The 16,064-nt window shown below is 44.4% G+C and overlaps 1 protein-coding gene across 2 annotated transcripts in view; it reads left to right on the plus strand.

Moving 5' to 3' along the window:
* Cfap70 (cilia and flagella associated protein 70) overlaps window positions 1–16,064 on the plus strand; it is a 64,975-nt gene that overhangs the window by 46,885 nt on the left and 2,026 nt on the right. The window contains exons 17-26 of one of the 2 annotated variants that reach the window (XM_006984806.4): window positions 1,104–1,229; window positions 3,295–3,428; window positions 3,546–3,661; window positions 4,025–4,243; window positions 7,718–7,786; window positions 8,276–8,434; window positions 9,335–9,456; window positions 11,506–11,658; window positions 12,659–12,820; window positions 14,651–14,740. In XM_006984806.4, coding sequence (XP_006984868.1) covers window positions 1,104–1,229; window positions 3,295–3,428; window positions 3,546–3,661; window positions 4,025–4,243; window positions 7,718–7,786; window positions 8,276–8,434; window positions 9,335–9,456; window positions 11,506–11,658; window positions 12,659–12,820; window positions 14,651–14,740 — 1,350 coding nt within the window. The remainder of the gene's footprint in view (window positions 1–1,103; window positions 1,230–3,294; window positions 3,429–3,545; window positions 3,662–4,024; window positions 4,244–7,717; window positions 7,787–8,275; window positions 8,435–9,334; window positions 9,457–11,505; window positions 11,659–12,658; window positions 12,821–14,650; window positions 14,741–16,064) is intronic. The other variant, XM_076544732.1, reaches the window with a different exon arrangement.

A 16,064-nucleotide genomic window follows, 5' to 3' on the forward strand; every position in this document is an offset into this window, starting at 1 on the left:
TATTGTTGAACTTTACATGGGAATTTCACTTACACTGGGTAGATTCAACTAAAATTAATTGAGGAGTAAATACATGGATAGGAAATAATTCCCATTCAGGAAGTTGGGTGTTGAGGGACAAAGGAACAGAGGATCTAGAAATTACAGGGCTGCCCTCTTTAAGGCGAGCAGCTTCGCAGGGTTGGTGGATGAAATGAGCAGATGGGGGAAGTCCAGCACTCAAGAAGCTGAGTGAGGCTGGAGGATAGCCGTGAGGTGGAGGCCAGCGTGGGCTTCATAGTGAGTTCTAGGCTTGCCTAGGCTACATTGTGCATTTCAGACTATCACAGGCTATCATATGAGGACCTGTCTCAGAAAACAAACAAAATTAGGTAAGTGGAGGAAAGTATTGTTAGGAAGTCCCAGATACACAACTGTAAAAGAGAACCTAGGTTTGAAATGGAAGAAGTAGACATGAAAAGGAGAACGCTTTGGCTGACTCTTCTTTGAGGTCAAAAGGACAGAGCCATAGATGGAAACAGCTTAGGTGGGGAGTTAAAAGTTGAGGGTTTAGGCTGGAGATACAGCATTTGCCTGGAATGTGCAAGGTCCTAGGTTCAATCTCCAATACCTTAAAAAAAAGTAAGGGTTGCTTATCTAATGGATTTTCTTTTCTCTGCTTTCTTCCTTTTGACAAAGTTTCACATAATCTAGGCTAGCCCTGAACTTGCCATGTAGCCAAGGATGGCCTTGAACTGGTCCTTCTGCCCCGCCTCTCAAGTGCCTACTGTGCTTAGCCTAGCCTTTCTATTACTTCTATGGCATTGCTCCTTATTGAAACGATGGGACCTGGCCTGGTAGCTGCGAGCATGAAATCCCCGTTACTCAGGAGGCTGAGGCAGGAGGATTGAAAGTTCAAGACCTTAATGGTCTACAGAGTGCATTGAAGACAAGCGTAGTCCTTCACTCATACCTGAATACACATGCGTGCACACACACACACATGCACACACACACTTTAGTCTCATTGATATGTTATGACTGGATCGCGTATCTAGTTTCTTCTCATAAACCTTTCCATGTATAATTGTTTCATTTTGTTTGTTTACCATCTCAATGACAAGTCCATGCCAGATGATACCCAAGGCACCCCCGCAACGATTCACATCAATAGTGAACAACTTCGACTCTTCGCATTTGAGGCAGAAGTCAACGAGAACTTTGAAATGGCAGCAGTATATTATGAAGAGGTAGCTAAGCATCTCAGTGATGATTGTTATTTGTGAGTCTATGTAAAATGCTGGTTTTTTTTTTTATTAACATTGAACTTGACCAGTGAAAGGGTAAACACAGATTAGTAGGACAGAGAGGAGACCAAAAATATGCCCATGTGAATAAGATTATTAGATGTTTTGTTTTGGTTTTGTTATTTATTTTATTTTTTTTAAGACAGTGTCTCATTTATCCTAGGCTGACCTTAAACTCATTATACTACAGCCAAAGATGAACTTGAACTTCTCTCCTCCCTGCCTCTACCTCCCCAATGTTAGGATCATTGCAGCACCCACAGCACTCACAGTTCATATGGTACTGGAGCTTCAACACAGGATCTTGAGCATGCTAGGCAAAAATTCCACCAAATGCCCAGCCCAGGCTTTGGGATTTTTGAGACAAGGTCTCTCTCTCTCTGTATCTCAGGCTGGCCTATGAGATCTGCCTATTTCAACCTCCTGAGTTCTACAATTAGAGGATTAAGCTATGTGCCCATCAGATGATTTAATTTTTTAAACTTGTTTTTATTTGGTGTATGAGTGTTTTGCCTGCAAGCAGGCATGTGTACCATGTGCATGCCTGGTTCCTGCAGAGGCCAGAAGAGGGCATCAGATCCCCTAGAACTGGAGTTACAAATGGTTGTGAGCCACCATATGGGTGGTGTGATTCAAACCTGGGTCCTCTCTCATTTGAACCAAGAGCTAACTGATTTGGCTGGTATAGCTGGTCAGCTTGCTCTGGGACCCAAGGTCTGCAGTCCCCTGTCTCTGTCCCACCCTGAGATTACAGACAGGCTACTACACCTACCTGGCTTCTACTCGAGTGCTGGGATCTGAATTCTGGTCCTCACACTGCATGATGAGTGCCATCTCCCCAGCACCCAGGTCATGTGATTTTTTGGTGAAGTTTACAATAAATTCAATGTAGAAAAGAGCTGTTTCAACAGATAGTAGTTGGCAGTCCACATGCAAAATGAATGAACCTTGACTTGACTTCAAACATTTTGCAAAAATCAATGATAAATGGATAATTAATCTAAATGTAAAACATAGACCATTCAAAAGAAACATAGGAATAAATCTCCTTGACCAGGTCTTATGTAGAGAGTTTCTTGATAGGAGACCAAAGGACAGACAGAAGGTCACAGGGAAAAGTGGTATCTGCCATCCCAGTACCAGAAGGCAGAGACAGGAAGACTGCTGTAAATTGGAAGTCAGATTAGGAGAAACTATATTCAAACAACTTGTATCCAGAATTTAAGACTCTAAGTGTAGCTAGGCATAGAGGTACTCCTTTAATCCCAGGACTTGGGAGGCAGATGCAGGTGGATCTTTGTGAGTTCAAGGCCAGCCTGGTCTACATAGTGAGTTCCAGAGATATATAGTGAGACCCTGTCTCTAAAAACAAACAAATAAAAGACTCAAAATGTAACATTTTTGTAAAAGTATTTAGTGTCTGTTTTAATTACTTTGGGTTCACTTAAGGATGGAATTGCGGCCTACACGGTGATTCTGTGTTTAACTTTGAAAGGGTTTCCCCCGGGAGTCTGACAGAGACTGCCCTTCATCTGGAGATTGCTCTCGGCACCATTGACATCTTAGCCCTGACTCCCCGATCCTAACCTGAACTCAAGCGTCCTTCCATTTATTCATGCTTTCTTCACTTCTCTAAACCATGTTTGTCGTTCCCATCTACACGAGGCATCCTCTTCCTTGGATTTATAGATAACTGTGTATATTTGCCATCTCAAGATTAGGGCAGTAATTACTAACTGTGATCAATGCGACATAAAGTGAGTCCTTAGTCCTTCGGTATTGGTTTAGGAATAAATCTCTTGAGTCATGTCAATAATATTTTGACTATACACTCAAAGCTAGAACAGTGCTCCTGCTGGGCATCTGGGTCCTGTGTAAGCAAAAGAAAAGTGATAATTTTGACTTTCATAATGTATGGCAGTTATGGGACATTTACTGTGTTATATGCACAAAAAGTAGGGTGTAGTGTTGCCATAACCCTATCCCTCCTGATACTTTGTGTACCTAGAGGTTGGTCCGTGAGCCCCAGAACCTAGATCACTGGCTGGATTACGGTGCCTTCTGCCTCCTCACGGAAGACATCACGAAAGCACAGGAGTGTTTCCGGAAAGCCCTTTCCCTGAATGAGAGTCACATTCACAGGTAGAGGGGAAATGGAGGTCATGAGTAGGAGCAGATAAGCTGCAACATGAGATTGTCTTTGTCCCATTGAAGTGACATAGGACCGGACTGCTAACCGTGAAGTGGCTCTCTTCTCAGCTTGCTGCTGTGTGGTGTCCTGGCTGTCTTGATGGAGAACTATGAGCAAGCAGAAATTTTCTTTGAGGATGCTACATGCTTGGAACCTACCAATGTTGTTGCCTGGACTTTGCTGGGTATACTATTGCCCTGTGATGTGCGTGTGGGCTTTCCTCCATCACAAGATTCTCTTTTTTCCTCTTTACTCTAGTGACTGAAGGGGTTTTTTGGTGGGGAGGGAGGGGAGTTCGAGACAAGGTTTCTCTGTGTAGTCCTGGATGTCCTGGAACTTGCTCTGTAGACCAGAATGGTCTTGAACTCTCAGAGATCCATTTGCCTTCCGAGTGCTGGGATCAAAGGCGTGCGCCGCCACTGTCCAGCTGGGATGTGGTTTTAAAACTCTAGTAAAACAAACGCATCAGAGGGAAATGAAATGCGCCCATTCTTCACCTCTGAGGATGGGAGGTTAGTCCTTCATCTCAGCGTCTTTATTTCCTCAGGGCTGTTCTATGAGATTCAGAATAATGATATTCGAATGGAAATGGCATTTCACGAGGCCTTCAAACAGCTTCAGGCACGGACCCTCCAAACAAAGCCAAAGAGCACTGGTACCCTGGAGAATGCTGACACCTCGGGCGGGGTGAAAAGAGAGCACAGTCTTGGCCCTTGGGGAGCCCTACATGATTCTGCCACAGTCATCAAAACGGACGGCCTAACAGGTGGGAGTGGACTGTGGAGATGGGAAGTGGCCTTTGGAAACTTACTGGCCTACAGATAGGACCCGGTACAAAGTAGGCACCACGACAGCGTTTGTTCAACAAATAGGAAAGTGTCAGTGTTTCAGCAATATCAGGAAAGACACCATGCTTACTAATAACTCATCATCTGGAACTGGTCGGAAGCATCTGTTGTTGCGGATTTTCCATATCATATAGAATTGACTCCATCAGTATCCCTTCAAAATGGGTACTGTTCTGAATACATATAAATGTTTTTCTTTTGTTCTTCTCTACCTACCATGTAATTCTTTTTTTTTTTGTGATATATATTTTTTATTTTACAATACCATTCAGTTCTACATATCAGCCATGGGTTCCCCTATTCTCCCCCCTCCCACGCCCTCCCCTTACCCCCAGCCCACCCTCCATTCCCACCTCCTCCGGGACAAGTCCTCCCCCGAGGACTGTGATCAACTTGGTAGACTCAGTCCAAGGAGGTCCAGTCCCTTCTTCCCAGACTAAGCCAAGTGTCCCTGCATAAGTTCCTGGTTTCAAACAGCCAACTCATGGAATGAGCACAGGACTTGGTCCCACTGCCTAGATGCCTCCCAAACTGATCAAGCCAATCAACTGTCTCACCTATTCAGAGGGCCTGATCCAGCTGGGAGCCCCTCAGCCTTTGGTTCATAGTTCATGTGTTTCCATTCATTTGGCTATTTTTTTTCAATAATTGAGTAAAACTGAAATTGATTATATGCCACAGTCATCCTAGGGACCTCCATGCTATATATATAGCCTCTATGGTTCTATGGGTTGTGGTCTGATTGTTCATTTTATATCTAGAATCCACCTATGAGTGAGTACATACGATGACTGTCTTTCTGGGTTTGGGTTACCTCACTCAGGATGATTTTTTCTAGTTCCATCCATTTGCCTGCAAATTTCATGCTTTCATTGTTTTTCTCTGCTGAGTAGTACTCCATTGTGTATATGTACCACATTTTTTTCATCCATTCTTCCGTTGATGGGCATCTAGGTTGTTTCCAGGTTCTGGCTATTACAAATAGTGCTGCTATGAACATACCATGTAATTCTTAAATGTATTTCTTTATCTGGCCCATTTCCCCTCCCCTGTTCTCTATTCCTGCATGATTTACCGATTTTTTTAGATTTATTCATTTTATAAGTACATGTGTGCCTGCTTCTCAGTAGGTGCGTCACATGTATGCAGGTATTCAGAGTTCAGAAGAGGGTGCCTGATGCCCTGGAACTGGAATTACAGCCCACTGGGAGCTGACAGATGTGGGTGCTGGGAACTAAACCTGGGTCTTCTGCAAGAGCAGCAAGTACCATCTCTCCAGCTGTTTTTTATGTATTTTAGGAAATCAGTCACTGTGATATGTTTCTTGTATGTGTCTTTGCTTATGTGTTTCTTGCATACCTGCATTGTTATTCTGTGTACAAATTTGAAGGTGGCCTGAGGAAATTTCAATTGAAATTTCCCAAACTGCACACATTTAAGGTCAGTTTAGTAAGTATTGGGAGCACCACCCAATCAAGAGAATGGCATGTGCTGATGCCCACCGCGATGCCTTTCATCTGCCCCTGTTTCTAGGTTACCACTGACCTGCTGTCCCTAGAGGAATTTGCATTTAAAAGTTTTAAATTATATCTGTCCCTTTATCTATGTGGGTTGGGAGCATATGCACCCTGACACTTGTGTGGCGGTCAGAGGGCAGCCTTGAGAAGTCAGTCCCATCCTCCCACTATGTGGCTTCCTGGTGTGGAACTCAGGCTTGGTGGCTGGCACCATTATCTGCTGGGCCACATAACCAGCCCAAATTTGTTAGTTTTTAAGCTTTAGAATTCTGGAAATATTCTAGAATGTTTTTCACAACTTCCGGAGTTCATTGGTGCGTGCTTTTGGTCTGAGGTCATTGTAATTCTTTGGAGAATTAACCCTGGTGTGCTGCCTCTGTTGCTGCCCGGGTTTGCCGCCGCATTGCATCCCAGTGCAGAGAGAGCACTGTGTGCCCATCTTTGCATCATGCTTGCCTGCTTCCATGATGGGACTATTGAGCTAAAGCTACCGATGACATTAGGTCCCAAGTTTTGCGTGGATAGACTTTCATTTCTCTCCTGTAAACACCTAGGATTCACCAGCTGAGACCATGAGGTATTACAGATTTGGTTCTTATTTTCTAAATATTTGGAATTTTTCAAGATATGCTTGCTTCCTTTGTACTTACAGTGTTACTTCATTGTGGCTGGAGAATGAACGTTCTCCCAGCTGGAACCTTCAACACTGTTGAAACTTGCCTTATGGACCAGCGGATAGTCTGTCTCAATAACTGTCCTTAATGAGTATGATGTTCTGCAGATGTGGATGGGGTTTTGTTAGCCAGTTAAGCTTCAGTTCGGAAGCTTTGAAGTTTAGGGATTTTTTTAAAGACAGGGTTTCACTTAGCACAGGCTAGCCTTGAACTTGCCGTGTATCATTCAACCAGCCTTGAATTTGCTGTAATTCAGCCTCTGTCTCCCAAGTGCTGATTATAGGCACAGGTCATCACACCTGGCTGTAGTTTGTTTTAGAATATTTTCCTCAGTTAAACTCATAATTGTCTCATGTTTAGATCTTTAGGGAGTCCACTTTAAAATATTCTGCTAGGTGGGCATTCCATTTTATTTTTATTTTTTGTCCAGATAGGGATATAGTTTTCTCGGCATCTCTACTAAGCTCATTATTTCCCCCTTTGAGGTAAACTCTGAACTTGTCTTTCTATCGTATTTGTCATGTGTAAACATATAGAAACATATGAAAGCATTGTATACGTGTCTTTGATGGCTATGGTTTTGATGTGTGCCTTGGTATCTGGCATACCAGGTTATCACATGTAATTGTTTTACTTAGCTAAGTATGGACCTTTATTTGTCTGTATGGATTTTATAATGAATTTATTAAGTGTTTTTTTTTAAATGTAACTATAAATTTGCTTTCCTCTTGTTTTTCATTTCTTTCTTTCTTCTTTTTTTTCTTCAGTTTTTCAAGACAGGGTTTCTCTGTCTAACAGCTCTAGCTGTCCTGGAATTTGCTTTGTAGATCAGGCTGGCCTCGAATTCACAGAGATCTGCCTGCCTCTGCCTCCTAAGCACTGAGATTAAAGAAGTGTGCCACCACTGCTCAGCTGCTATAATTTTTATTTGAACTGTATTAAAATTAGAGATTAGCTGAGGGATCATTAACATTTATGTTAGCCTCTTCTGTCCTGTGTGTCGATGATGTCTCCACTCAATAGGTTTTCTTCTTTGTCTTTTCCTGAAATTTTAACACTTTATCTAATAAGGCTTTGTTTAGTAAACAAAATTTCTAATCATTTCTAGATTCCAGACAATCGTTACTGAGTTTGTCTGTGGAATCCTTGCTCCTCTCTTATTCACGCAGTGAATTAATGGTTTTCCTTGTTCTGTCTTCAGGGATCAGACCCAGAAGCTCCCACCTGCTGACTCCTCATCTCACCACGGAGCTGCACCCCACGCCCCAAGGTTCCTTGCTGTTTTACTTGTTATTGTTTGTATCCTCGTCTTTGCGTTCCTCTGATGTGGTCTCCTTTGCCCCCTCTCTTCAAAGTTGGGAGTATTTTATGGGGGCATATTTCCTTCTCCCACCTTTACTCTCCGGGTTCATGTCTTCCCAGATCTTACACATTCAGTTCATTGTCTGCTTCTCCACTCACCTCCTGCCGAGCACTGACAGGAGAGGCCTGCCCCTCAGGGCCTCACTGTTGTCTGTGCCGACCCTTTCTTCTCCTGGGAGTTCTTGAGGTTGTGGACCTAGCAAGTGACTTCTGTGACTGTGCTGTGTGACATCACCACGCCTGGGACTGAGGGTGCTGGGCCGAAGAGGTGGGAAGCGTTTATAGTCTCCGCACGATGCCCACACTCTGGCTGTTGAATGTTTGCACACATTCTCTCCTATAACCTTTCAATGCCCGAAAGAGGAAGTTCCTTTTCATCAAAATCTGATCTGTTTAGGACCAAGCACTGTGTTGTCCAGTCTAGACGAGTTCGTTGAGGAATCGTCTAAGGCACAGTCTGAGACACAAGAACCAATAATGACTTTACAACCTCTGGAGCCTTCTCTTGGCCAGAAATCATCCAATGCACTATTGAAAGAGCTAACGTTGAAAAAGGGTGAGTAGGAGTTGGGATTTCCCCTGGGAAGAGGGGTGTAAACAGACAGACGAGTGCAGACTCCTTAGGAGTGTGGTTGTGGGAACCCTGATGTGTTTGAAGTTAGTTATACTGACCACACTTCTTCACATTAGTCTGGGATCTGAAATCCAAGCTCTGTGCTGGGATTGCTTTGGTAAGTATGGATTTGAATTTTGTTCACACAAGTATCTAACAGAACTGTGATATTCCCATGAGTCTTCATTTTCACAATCTCTGTAAGTTGTGTTTCAGCCTCCAAGGAGGTCTGAATACTTCTTGAAATTAATTGGTTAATTGTGTGTGTGCGTGTGCATGTGCGTGTGCGTGTGCGTGTGCGTGTGCGTGTGCGTGTGCGTGTGTGTGTGTGTGTGTGTGTGTGTGTGTGTGCTGCACATGTGCACTCACGTGTGCATGTGGAAGCCAGAGGCCAGCACCAGGTGTCTTAGTCACCGTCCACCTTGTGTTCTGAGACAAGGTCTCACTGTTTCAGCTGCCCCGGCTGGCCAGTGAGTACAGGAATCTGCTTGGTTCTGTGTTGCCTGTGGTGGGGATTCCAGTGAAACGCCTGTGCCTGGCTTTTTCCGTGGGTGCTGGAAGTCAGAACTCAGGCCTTTACTGACTGAGACATCTCCCCTTTTAAATGGTTCCCAAAGCCCTTTCCTTCGGTTGTGACTTGCCTTTAGAACCACTCAGACATTGACCATGCGGCACTTGGAGTCTGCTTTCTGCATCGTAGCCAGAAAGAGTCTATTGTTTCCCAGACTCTGGTCTTTATCCCATCTGAGATCAGAATATTATTCTCCGTACCTTATTAATATGTCTGAGCTTCTGGCATTTCCTATTTGCATCTGGTCTTCTATCCTGTTCATCTATTTCCAGAAACATCAAAATGTCAAGACTCATCCGCCTTTTTACATTCTACCCCTCATACTATTCCCCAAGCTCCCACCACAATCTTCATGGAGACCATTCGCTTCTTGATGAAGGTCAACGCTGTGCAGGTCAGAATGTTTGGGAACGGGTGCATAGATGGAGGGTCTTAGTGAGCTATGTATTCTATCCATAGCAGTGTCTTGCAAGCTTAAATATGTGGGAAGCAGAAGCCAAACACACTTTTTTGGGCTGGGGATTGAGCCTGGAGCCTCCTACACATTCCACCACTGAGCTGTACTGCTAATTCCTTAAATGTACTTTTAAGGGCATTTCTTAGCCAAATGTAAGGCATATTCAAACACCAATCACTCTCTGCAGATGCTATCAGCAGCCCTCACTGAGAAGTCTGTTCTCCGCAGAAGGCCAACAGAACAAAGTCAGATCTAAGTTCTACTGTAGCTTGACTGTGTTGCCTGACTCTTTTTTTTTTTTTTTTAATATTTTACTTTTACTTATGAAGAGATCCATGCACGTGGAGGTCAGAGGGCAATTTGCATAAGTCAGTCTTCTCCTCTCATCACGTGAGTTCTGGGGATCGAACTCAGCTATTTTGGCTTGACAGCAAGCACCTTTACCCACTGAGCATTCCTGTCAGCCCCTGAGCTTTTTCTTCTAGGAACTTAGAAGTGTTAGAGGTTCATAGGCACCTGATTATACCTCTTTTACCATCCATGTCCTGAAAACAGATACACAGGGCTATGTGAGAAAGGGTTAGAAATATTAAATTATTGTAATGATTAAAACTAGGTTATAGGGGGCTGGAGAGATGGCTCAGAGGTTAAGAGCAATGACTGCTCTTCCAGAGGTCCTGAGTTCAATTCCCAGCAACCACATGGTGGCTCACAGCCGTCTGTAATGAGATCTGGTGCCCTCTTCTGGTCTGCAGTCTTACATGCTGTATAAATAATAAATAAATATATCTTTTAAAAAAAAAACTAGGTTATAGGTTTGGTAAGATGGCTTAGTGGGTAAAGGGGCCTGCCACCAAGTCTGATGACTTGAGTTGGATCCCTGGAACCCACATGATGGAAGAAGAGAGCCAACTCCTGTGTAAGTTTCTCCCTTACCTCCACATGCACAATGCATGCAACCCTGCCCCTCACGCTACAACCATACATACACATACATTTTTTCCAAATGTACTCACCCACATAGTCACAGGCAGAGCAGCTGGGGATGCAGCCTTCTTCCCAAAGAAGAAGTCTATCCAATAAGCACATGCTCACAGGAGGGGGACTCATGAGCAAGTAGTGGGAGGGAGTGTGTAGTCGGAGGGAGTGGGGAGTGTGAGATACAGGCCCTGGTGGAGTTGACCCGGATCCTGCAAGCACATGCCTTACTTGAGGGCAGCAATCTCAAGAAAGGGCAGGAATTAGAAACTGGGTGGGACTGGACCACATTAAACAAGAGCCTTTCGAACACAGGAACGCTTCCTAGTGGGAACAGGCTCTCCCCTCAATGAATAAATCCTGTCTACTCGGGTCAGAACACCAGGGGGCAGGCAGAGCTAATGGGCTTCAAAGGCTAAAACGACTAAGAATGGACTGCAAAGGCTGAGGAGGGTCCACTTCTGCTTTGCAAGCTCATCTGACTGCACCAAATTTGCAGGTCGTTTAAATTGAGGGGGTGGGGAAGAGAGCCTCAGATGCACTGGGAAGCGTAAATGTGTAGTGGTATGGCAGAACTGGGTATTTATGTTTGTCAATTCCAAGTCTTAGCATTTGGAAAGGTGGGTTTTGCCTCATTATGAGTTTCCTTAAAATGTCAACAGTTTGAAGATGTTACTTCCTGTGTAAGTGGATGGCTGCTGAAGTGCCTTTGCCTGTACCTAATAAAGACAGTCTAACTCTCAGTCTGGTGACCACCAGGGCCAGCACGGTGCAGTGCTGTGGGGTGTTCTCTTGGAAATGTTGATATTCGCGGGCCGAATAGCTGTTACTAGAACACGAAGTACTGAGTGTGAGATTTGCCCCCGTCCCTTTGCCAATGACAGTGGTCATTTTACACCATAACACGCCCCTCACTGTTTACCACACCGGACTCCCTCCACCTGCAAGGCTGTGCAGCCAGCACAAAGCAGTCATTTTTAGGTTCTTTATCATTGGGTTTCCTTGCAGTTTGTGCACAGAGTGCTGGCACACGAGCTGCTGTGCCCTCAAGGAGGACCCAGTTGTGAATATTATTTGGTTCTGGCCCAGACACACCTTCTCAAGAAGGACTTTGCCAAGACAGAGGAGTACCTTCAACAAGCAGCTCAGATGGACTATCTGGTAAAGGCTCTTGAGTGGGAGGAGGGAAGGGTGGACAGGTGTTGGGAGAGAGAGAAAAGCAGGGCACCACAGTGTGTGTCTCAGCTGCATGGGGGCTTGAGCCCAGGAGTTTGAAGTGGGCACGGAGCATGATGGGACTCTGTCTCAAAATAAGTAAACAATGTATCGGTGCCATATCACAGGGAGATTTCTGGTGTGTGTGTGTGTGTGTAACATTTACACTTGGATTTGTTTTTCTTAAGTAATCATCATGAGTTTTACAGAGGGTAAAGAGAACAGATAAGATGGGCATTTAGCAGAAGTTGCTCGTTATTTCAAGTTTCCAGACTTCTCTTCGCTCCTAATAGCATTATCCTGATTACAGGAGAAAGTTTGTCTTCATAGTCATCCCTGAAGACAAAATGGCTTTGAAGAATCAAAAAATGAAAACAGACCTAGGAAAATACCCCCTAGTGTGACGAAAACAGCTCTTTCTGTCTGCTCTTAGAAAAGAGAAAAGAATGCTGAGGGACCTGTGTGGTGGGGGCCTGGGCCCTTAATCCCAGCACAGCAGAGGCAGGCAGATCTTTGTGAGTTCAAGGCCAGCCTGGTCTGTAGAGTGAGTTCAGAGTTCCAGGACAGCCAGGGCTACACAGAGAAGCCCTGCCTTGAAAAACAAAAAACAAAACAAAAAAGAATTGCTGAAGGATGATTGAAAAGCCAGCTGGTGGTAGTGCATGACTTTAATCCCAGCACTAGGGAGGCAAAGGCAGGCGGATCTCTGTAAATTTGAGGCCAGCCTGGTCTATAGAGTGAGTTCCAGGACAGCCAGAGCTACAGAGAGAAACTCTGTCTTTAAAAAAAACAAAACAACAACAACAACAACAAAAACCAAAACCAAAAACCTACCAAGAAACAAACAAAAAAGAGAAGTGTACTGATTTAAATTTAAATGTTAAACAAAATTCATTAGAGACTTAAATACCACATCACCCTACATTTTCCTTGTCTGCTTCCTCAGAACCCTAATGTCTGGGGTGTGAAGGGCCATCTCTATTTTCTGAGTGGAAATCATGCTGAGGCCAAGGCATGCTATGAGCGAACTATTAGTTTCGTAGTTGATGCTTCTGAGATGCACTTCATCTTCCTCCGACTGGGACACATCTACCTGGAAGAGAAAGAGGTAAGGGGAGAGAGGGTGGGTACCCGTGGATCTGCCAGCGGCAGTGGAGAAATGTAGCTCAGCACTGCCACCTAGAGGAACCCGAAGTGCCCACCTCTGCCCTCGCACACTGTCAGTACCCTCCCTTCCCACTCGCTTTTTAGGGACCTTCATTTGAGGTAAAACCACACTGCAGAAAAGAGCTCAGGACAGGTCAGAAAGAAGCCAACTGGGGAATTTACTAAGTAGAGACACAGAATAGCACAGCCTTTAGCTAAACATGAGTGTGCGTGTGGGGGGGGGAGAAAAACTGACTCAAGAGCAATACACATCCAAAATGGGTGTGGGCTCCTCAAGAGCTCGTTCTGGATGTCTTCACAATACCCATATGTATGATTCTGAGCTGTGATTTAAAAGGAGCTTTAAAGATTAAGCAAGTTTTTAGAAATCATAAGTGTAAAAATTGTGGGTTGTGGGGCTGGAGAGATTGCTCAGTGGTTAGCACACGGCACACACGCATACACTCTTATGTGCATAACCTCTTGCAGAGGAACCTGGCTTGGTTCCCAGCACCCACATAACAGCTCACAACCATCTATCAGGAGTTGTGACATGTCTATTCCCATGGGCTCCTGCACATACGTGGTGCACAGACACACCAAGGCTTTTATTTAATATTAACCAACAGGAACATGAAGTTACAGTGTTTGATAATGTACACGGGAAGGCTGAGCCAGGGCTGAGGGACGTAAATCCCAGGAAGTATCTCAGCCCTGCTGCAGTGAAGTAAATGTGGAGATGTTTTGCAAGCTGCATCTTCAAGGCACTACTGACCTCATGGTTACTAGGCAACCAGTTCCTAGGCTAAATGCTCAAGGTCAGCTGTAGATACAAGGCAAGAAATAAGCCCCTGAGTCCTACCTGCTTCTTTTGGAAGTTTCATTTTGGAAAGGGTGTCTTGCCGAGTGTGGCAGTGTGTGCCTATGGTCCCAGCACTCAGGGGCTTAGGTCCAGGATTACTTGAGCACAGAACTTTGAAGTCAACCTGGGGAAAATACCAAGGTCTTGTCACAAAACAAACAACAAAAAAGAGACAATGGGCTAGAGATATAGTGAAGTTGGTTAAGTGCATGTCTGTCATGAATGTGGCCTTGGGATTGATCCCTGGCACCACATAAAGCTAGGTATGGTGGCACATCCCTGTAATTCCAGGTTTCAGGAGGTAGAGGCTGGAGAATCAGCTATTGAAGGTCATCCTGGCTTTCGCAGCAAGCTAGAGGCCAGTCTGGGCTATATGAGATCCTGTCTCATCCTCGCCCACACTAAAAAAAAAAAAAAATGGCATCTTATTATGTTACAAAACTGTCCTTGTACTTCTGGCCTCAAATTATCCCCTTCTCTCAGCTCTTAGAAGCCAAGTAGCTGGAATTCTGTGGCACCTTTAGACTTTTCTGACAGGAGAACAGGTTCTCAGAGGGACCAGAGGCTCAATGTCTGTCATCCCACCACACAATGCCACTTCTAGCTGAAAAGATGTAGTTCATGAAGTCTAGACAGAATTCCCATAACCACTGTGCTTGCCCAGAATGTCCAGTGTAAGTCCCGCCCTCATCTTTGGATCTGCTCCTAGGTAAAAAAAAAAAAAAAAAAAAAAAAAAAAAAACAAAAAACCTGCCCTTTCATATTGGTTTCCTCATCTCTTCCCTGTCTTCTTACTCTTTTAAAGTATCCATGAAAATATAATCCAAGGACTCACTCAATTTCAGATTATTCTGGAGCAAAACTGTCAAGAAGCTCATGGTTACCTTAGCAACATGGTGTTTGATGCTTAATGGAACTTTCTTTTGACAGTATGAAAAGGCAAAGAGTACCTACATGCAAGTCTGTAAGAGATCACCTTCATGTCTGACCTGGCTAGGACTAGGAATTGCCTGTTACCGGGTAAGAGAACAGAGGTTAGATACCAGGCCCTGATTCCTTGGTCCTCCAAGTATATTGTGGGGGTTTGTGATGGTGGTGGGATGGCAGTCTGCTCTAATATATATATAAAAAAAACTGTTTGTCAAGTTGTTCATGAGGCCAGGCCGTGGTGGTGCACGCCTTTAATTCCAGCACTCTGGAGGCAGATGCAGGTGGATCTCTATGAGTTCGAGGCCAGCAAGGTCTACAAAGCAAGTTCCAGGACAGCCAGGGCTGTTATACAGATAAACCCTGTCTCAAACAAAACAACAACAACAAAAAACAAAAACAACCCCCCAAAAACAACAACAACAAAACCCAAAGTTGTTCATGAACTGAAGCCTGAACTAGAAAAATAAAATATCCTTGAAAAAAACTTACGTTGCTAGAGAGATGGCTCAGTGGTTAAGAGCACTGGCTGACCCAGGAGTGGTGGTGAACATCTTTAATCCCAGCACTGGGGAGGCAGAGGCAGGTGGATCTCTGTGAGTTCAAGGCCAACCTGGGCTACAGAGCCCAGGACAGCCAAGACTGTTACACAGAGAAACCCTTCTCAAAACAACAACAACAAAACAAAAAGAAAAGAGCACTGGCTGCTCTTCCAGAGGACCCTGGTTCAATTCCCACCACCCACATGGCAGCTTAACTGTCTGTAACTCCAGGTCCAGGGGACCTAACACCCTTACACGGACATAAATGCAGACAAAACACATAAAATAAAAATAAATGGAAAAAAAAAAGAAAGAAAGAAAAAAAAAAACTTAGGAAAACCTAGCATGAGAAATCTGGGATATAAACAGACAGAAATGAGCTCCCAGGGCTACACAACCAGCTATGGCATCAATGATTTTCTTTTAGTTTTTTATCATGGCCAGTTTAAAATACCCTTAGTCGTAAAGAGCAGAAAATACCTCCACTTTACCCTGCTTTGGCAGCCATTAACTTGAGGTCCCCACTGTCTTCATCTGTGCTTCGACCTTTCCCTCTGGAGTCTTTCAAAGCAACTGTTAGACATGGGACAACTCACCTGCTAATCTATGAACATGGCCAGGCCTGAATTTAATTCCTGTCTTGCCAGGGATGGGATTCTCATGTACGAGGGTAGTCTCAAACTCATTTTGTAGCCGAAGATGACCTTAACCTCATCTTTCTCCTGTCTCTACCCACTGCTGGGATTACAGACAGACACTTTCCACCAAGGCTATGAGGTTGTTGATGTCTATCATGTTCACAGAGTCTTTGCCTGAGGCTGGCGACAGAGCCTTTGATCCCATCATTCAGGAGGTAGAAGCAGAGGCAGGTGGCT

This window comes from Peromyscus maniculatus, chromosome 9 (assembly GCF_049852395.1).
Source record: "Peromyscus maniculatus bairdii isolate BWxNUB_F1_BW_parent chromosome 9, HU_Pman_BW_mat_3.1, whole genome shotgun sequence".
Lineage (NCBI taxonomy): Eukaryota > Metazoa > Chordata > Mammalia > Rodentia > Cricetidae > Peromyscus > Peromyscus maniculatus.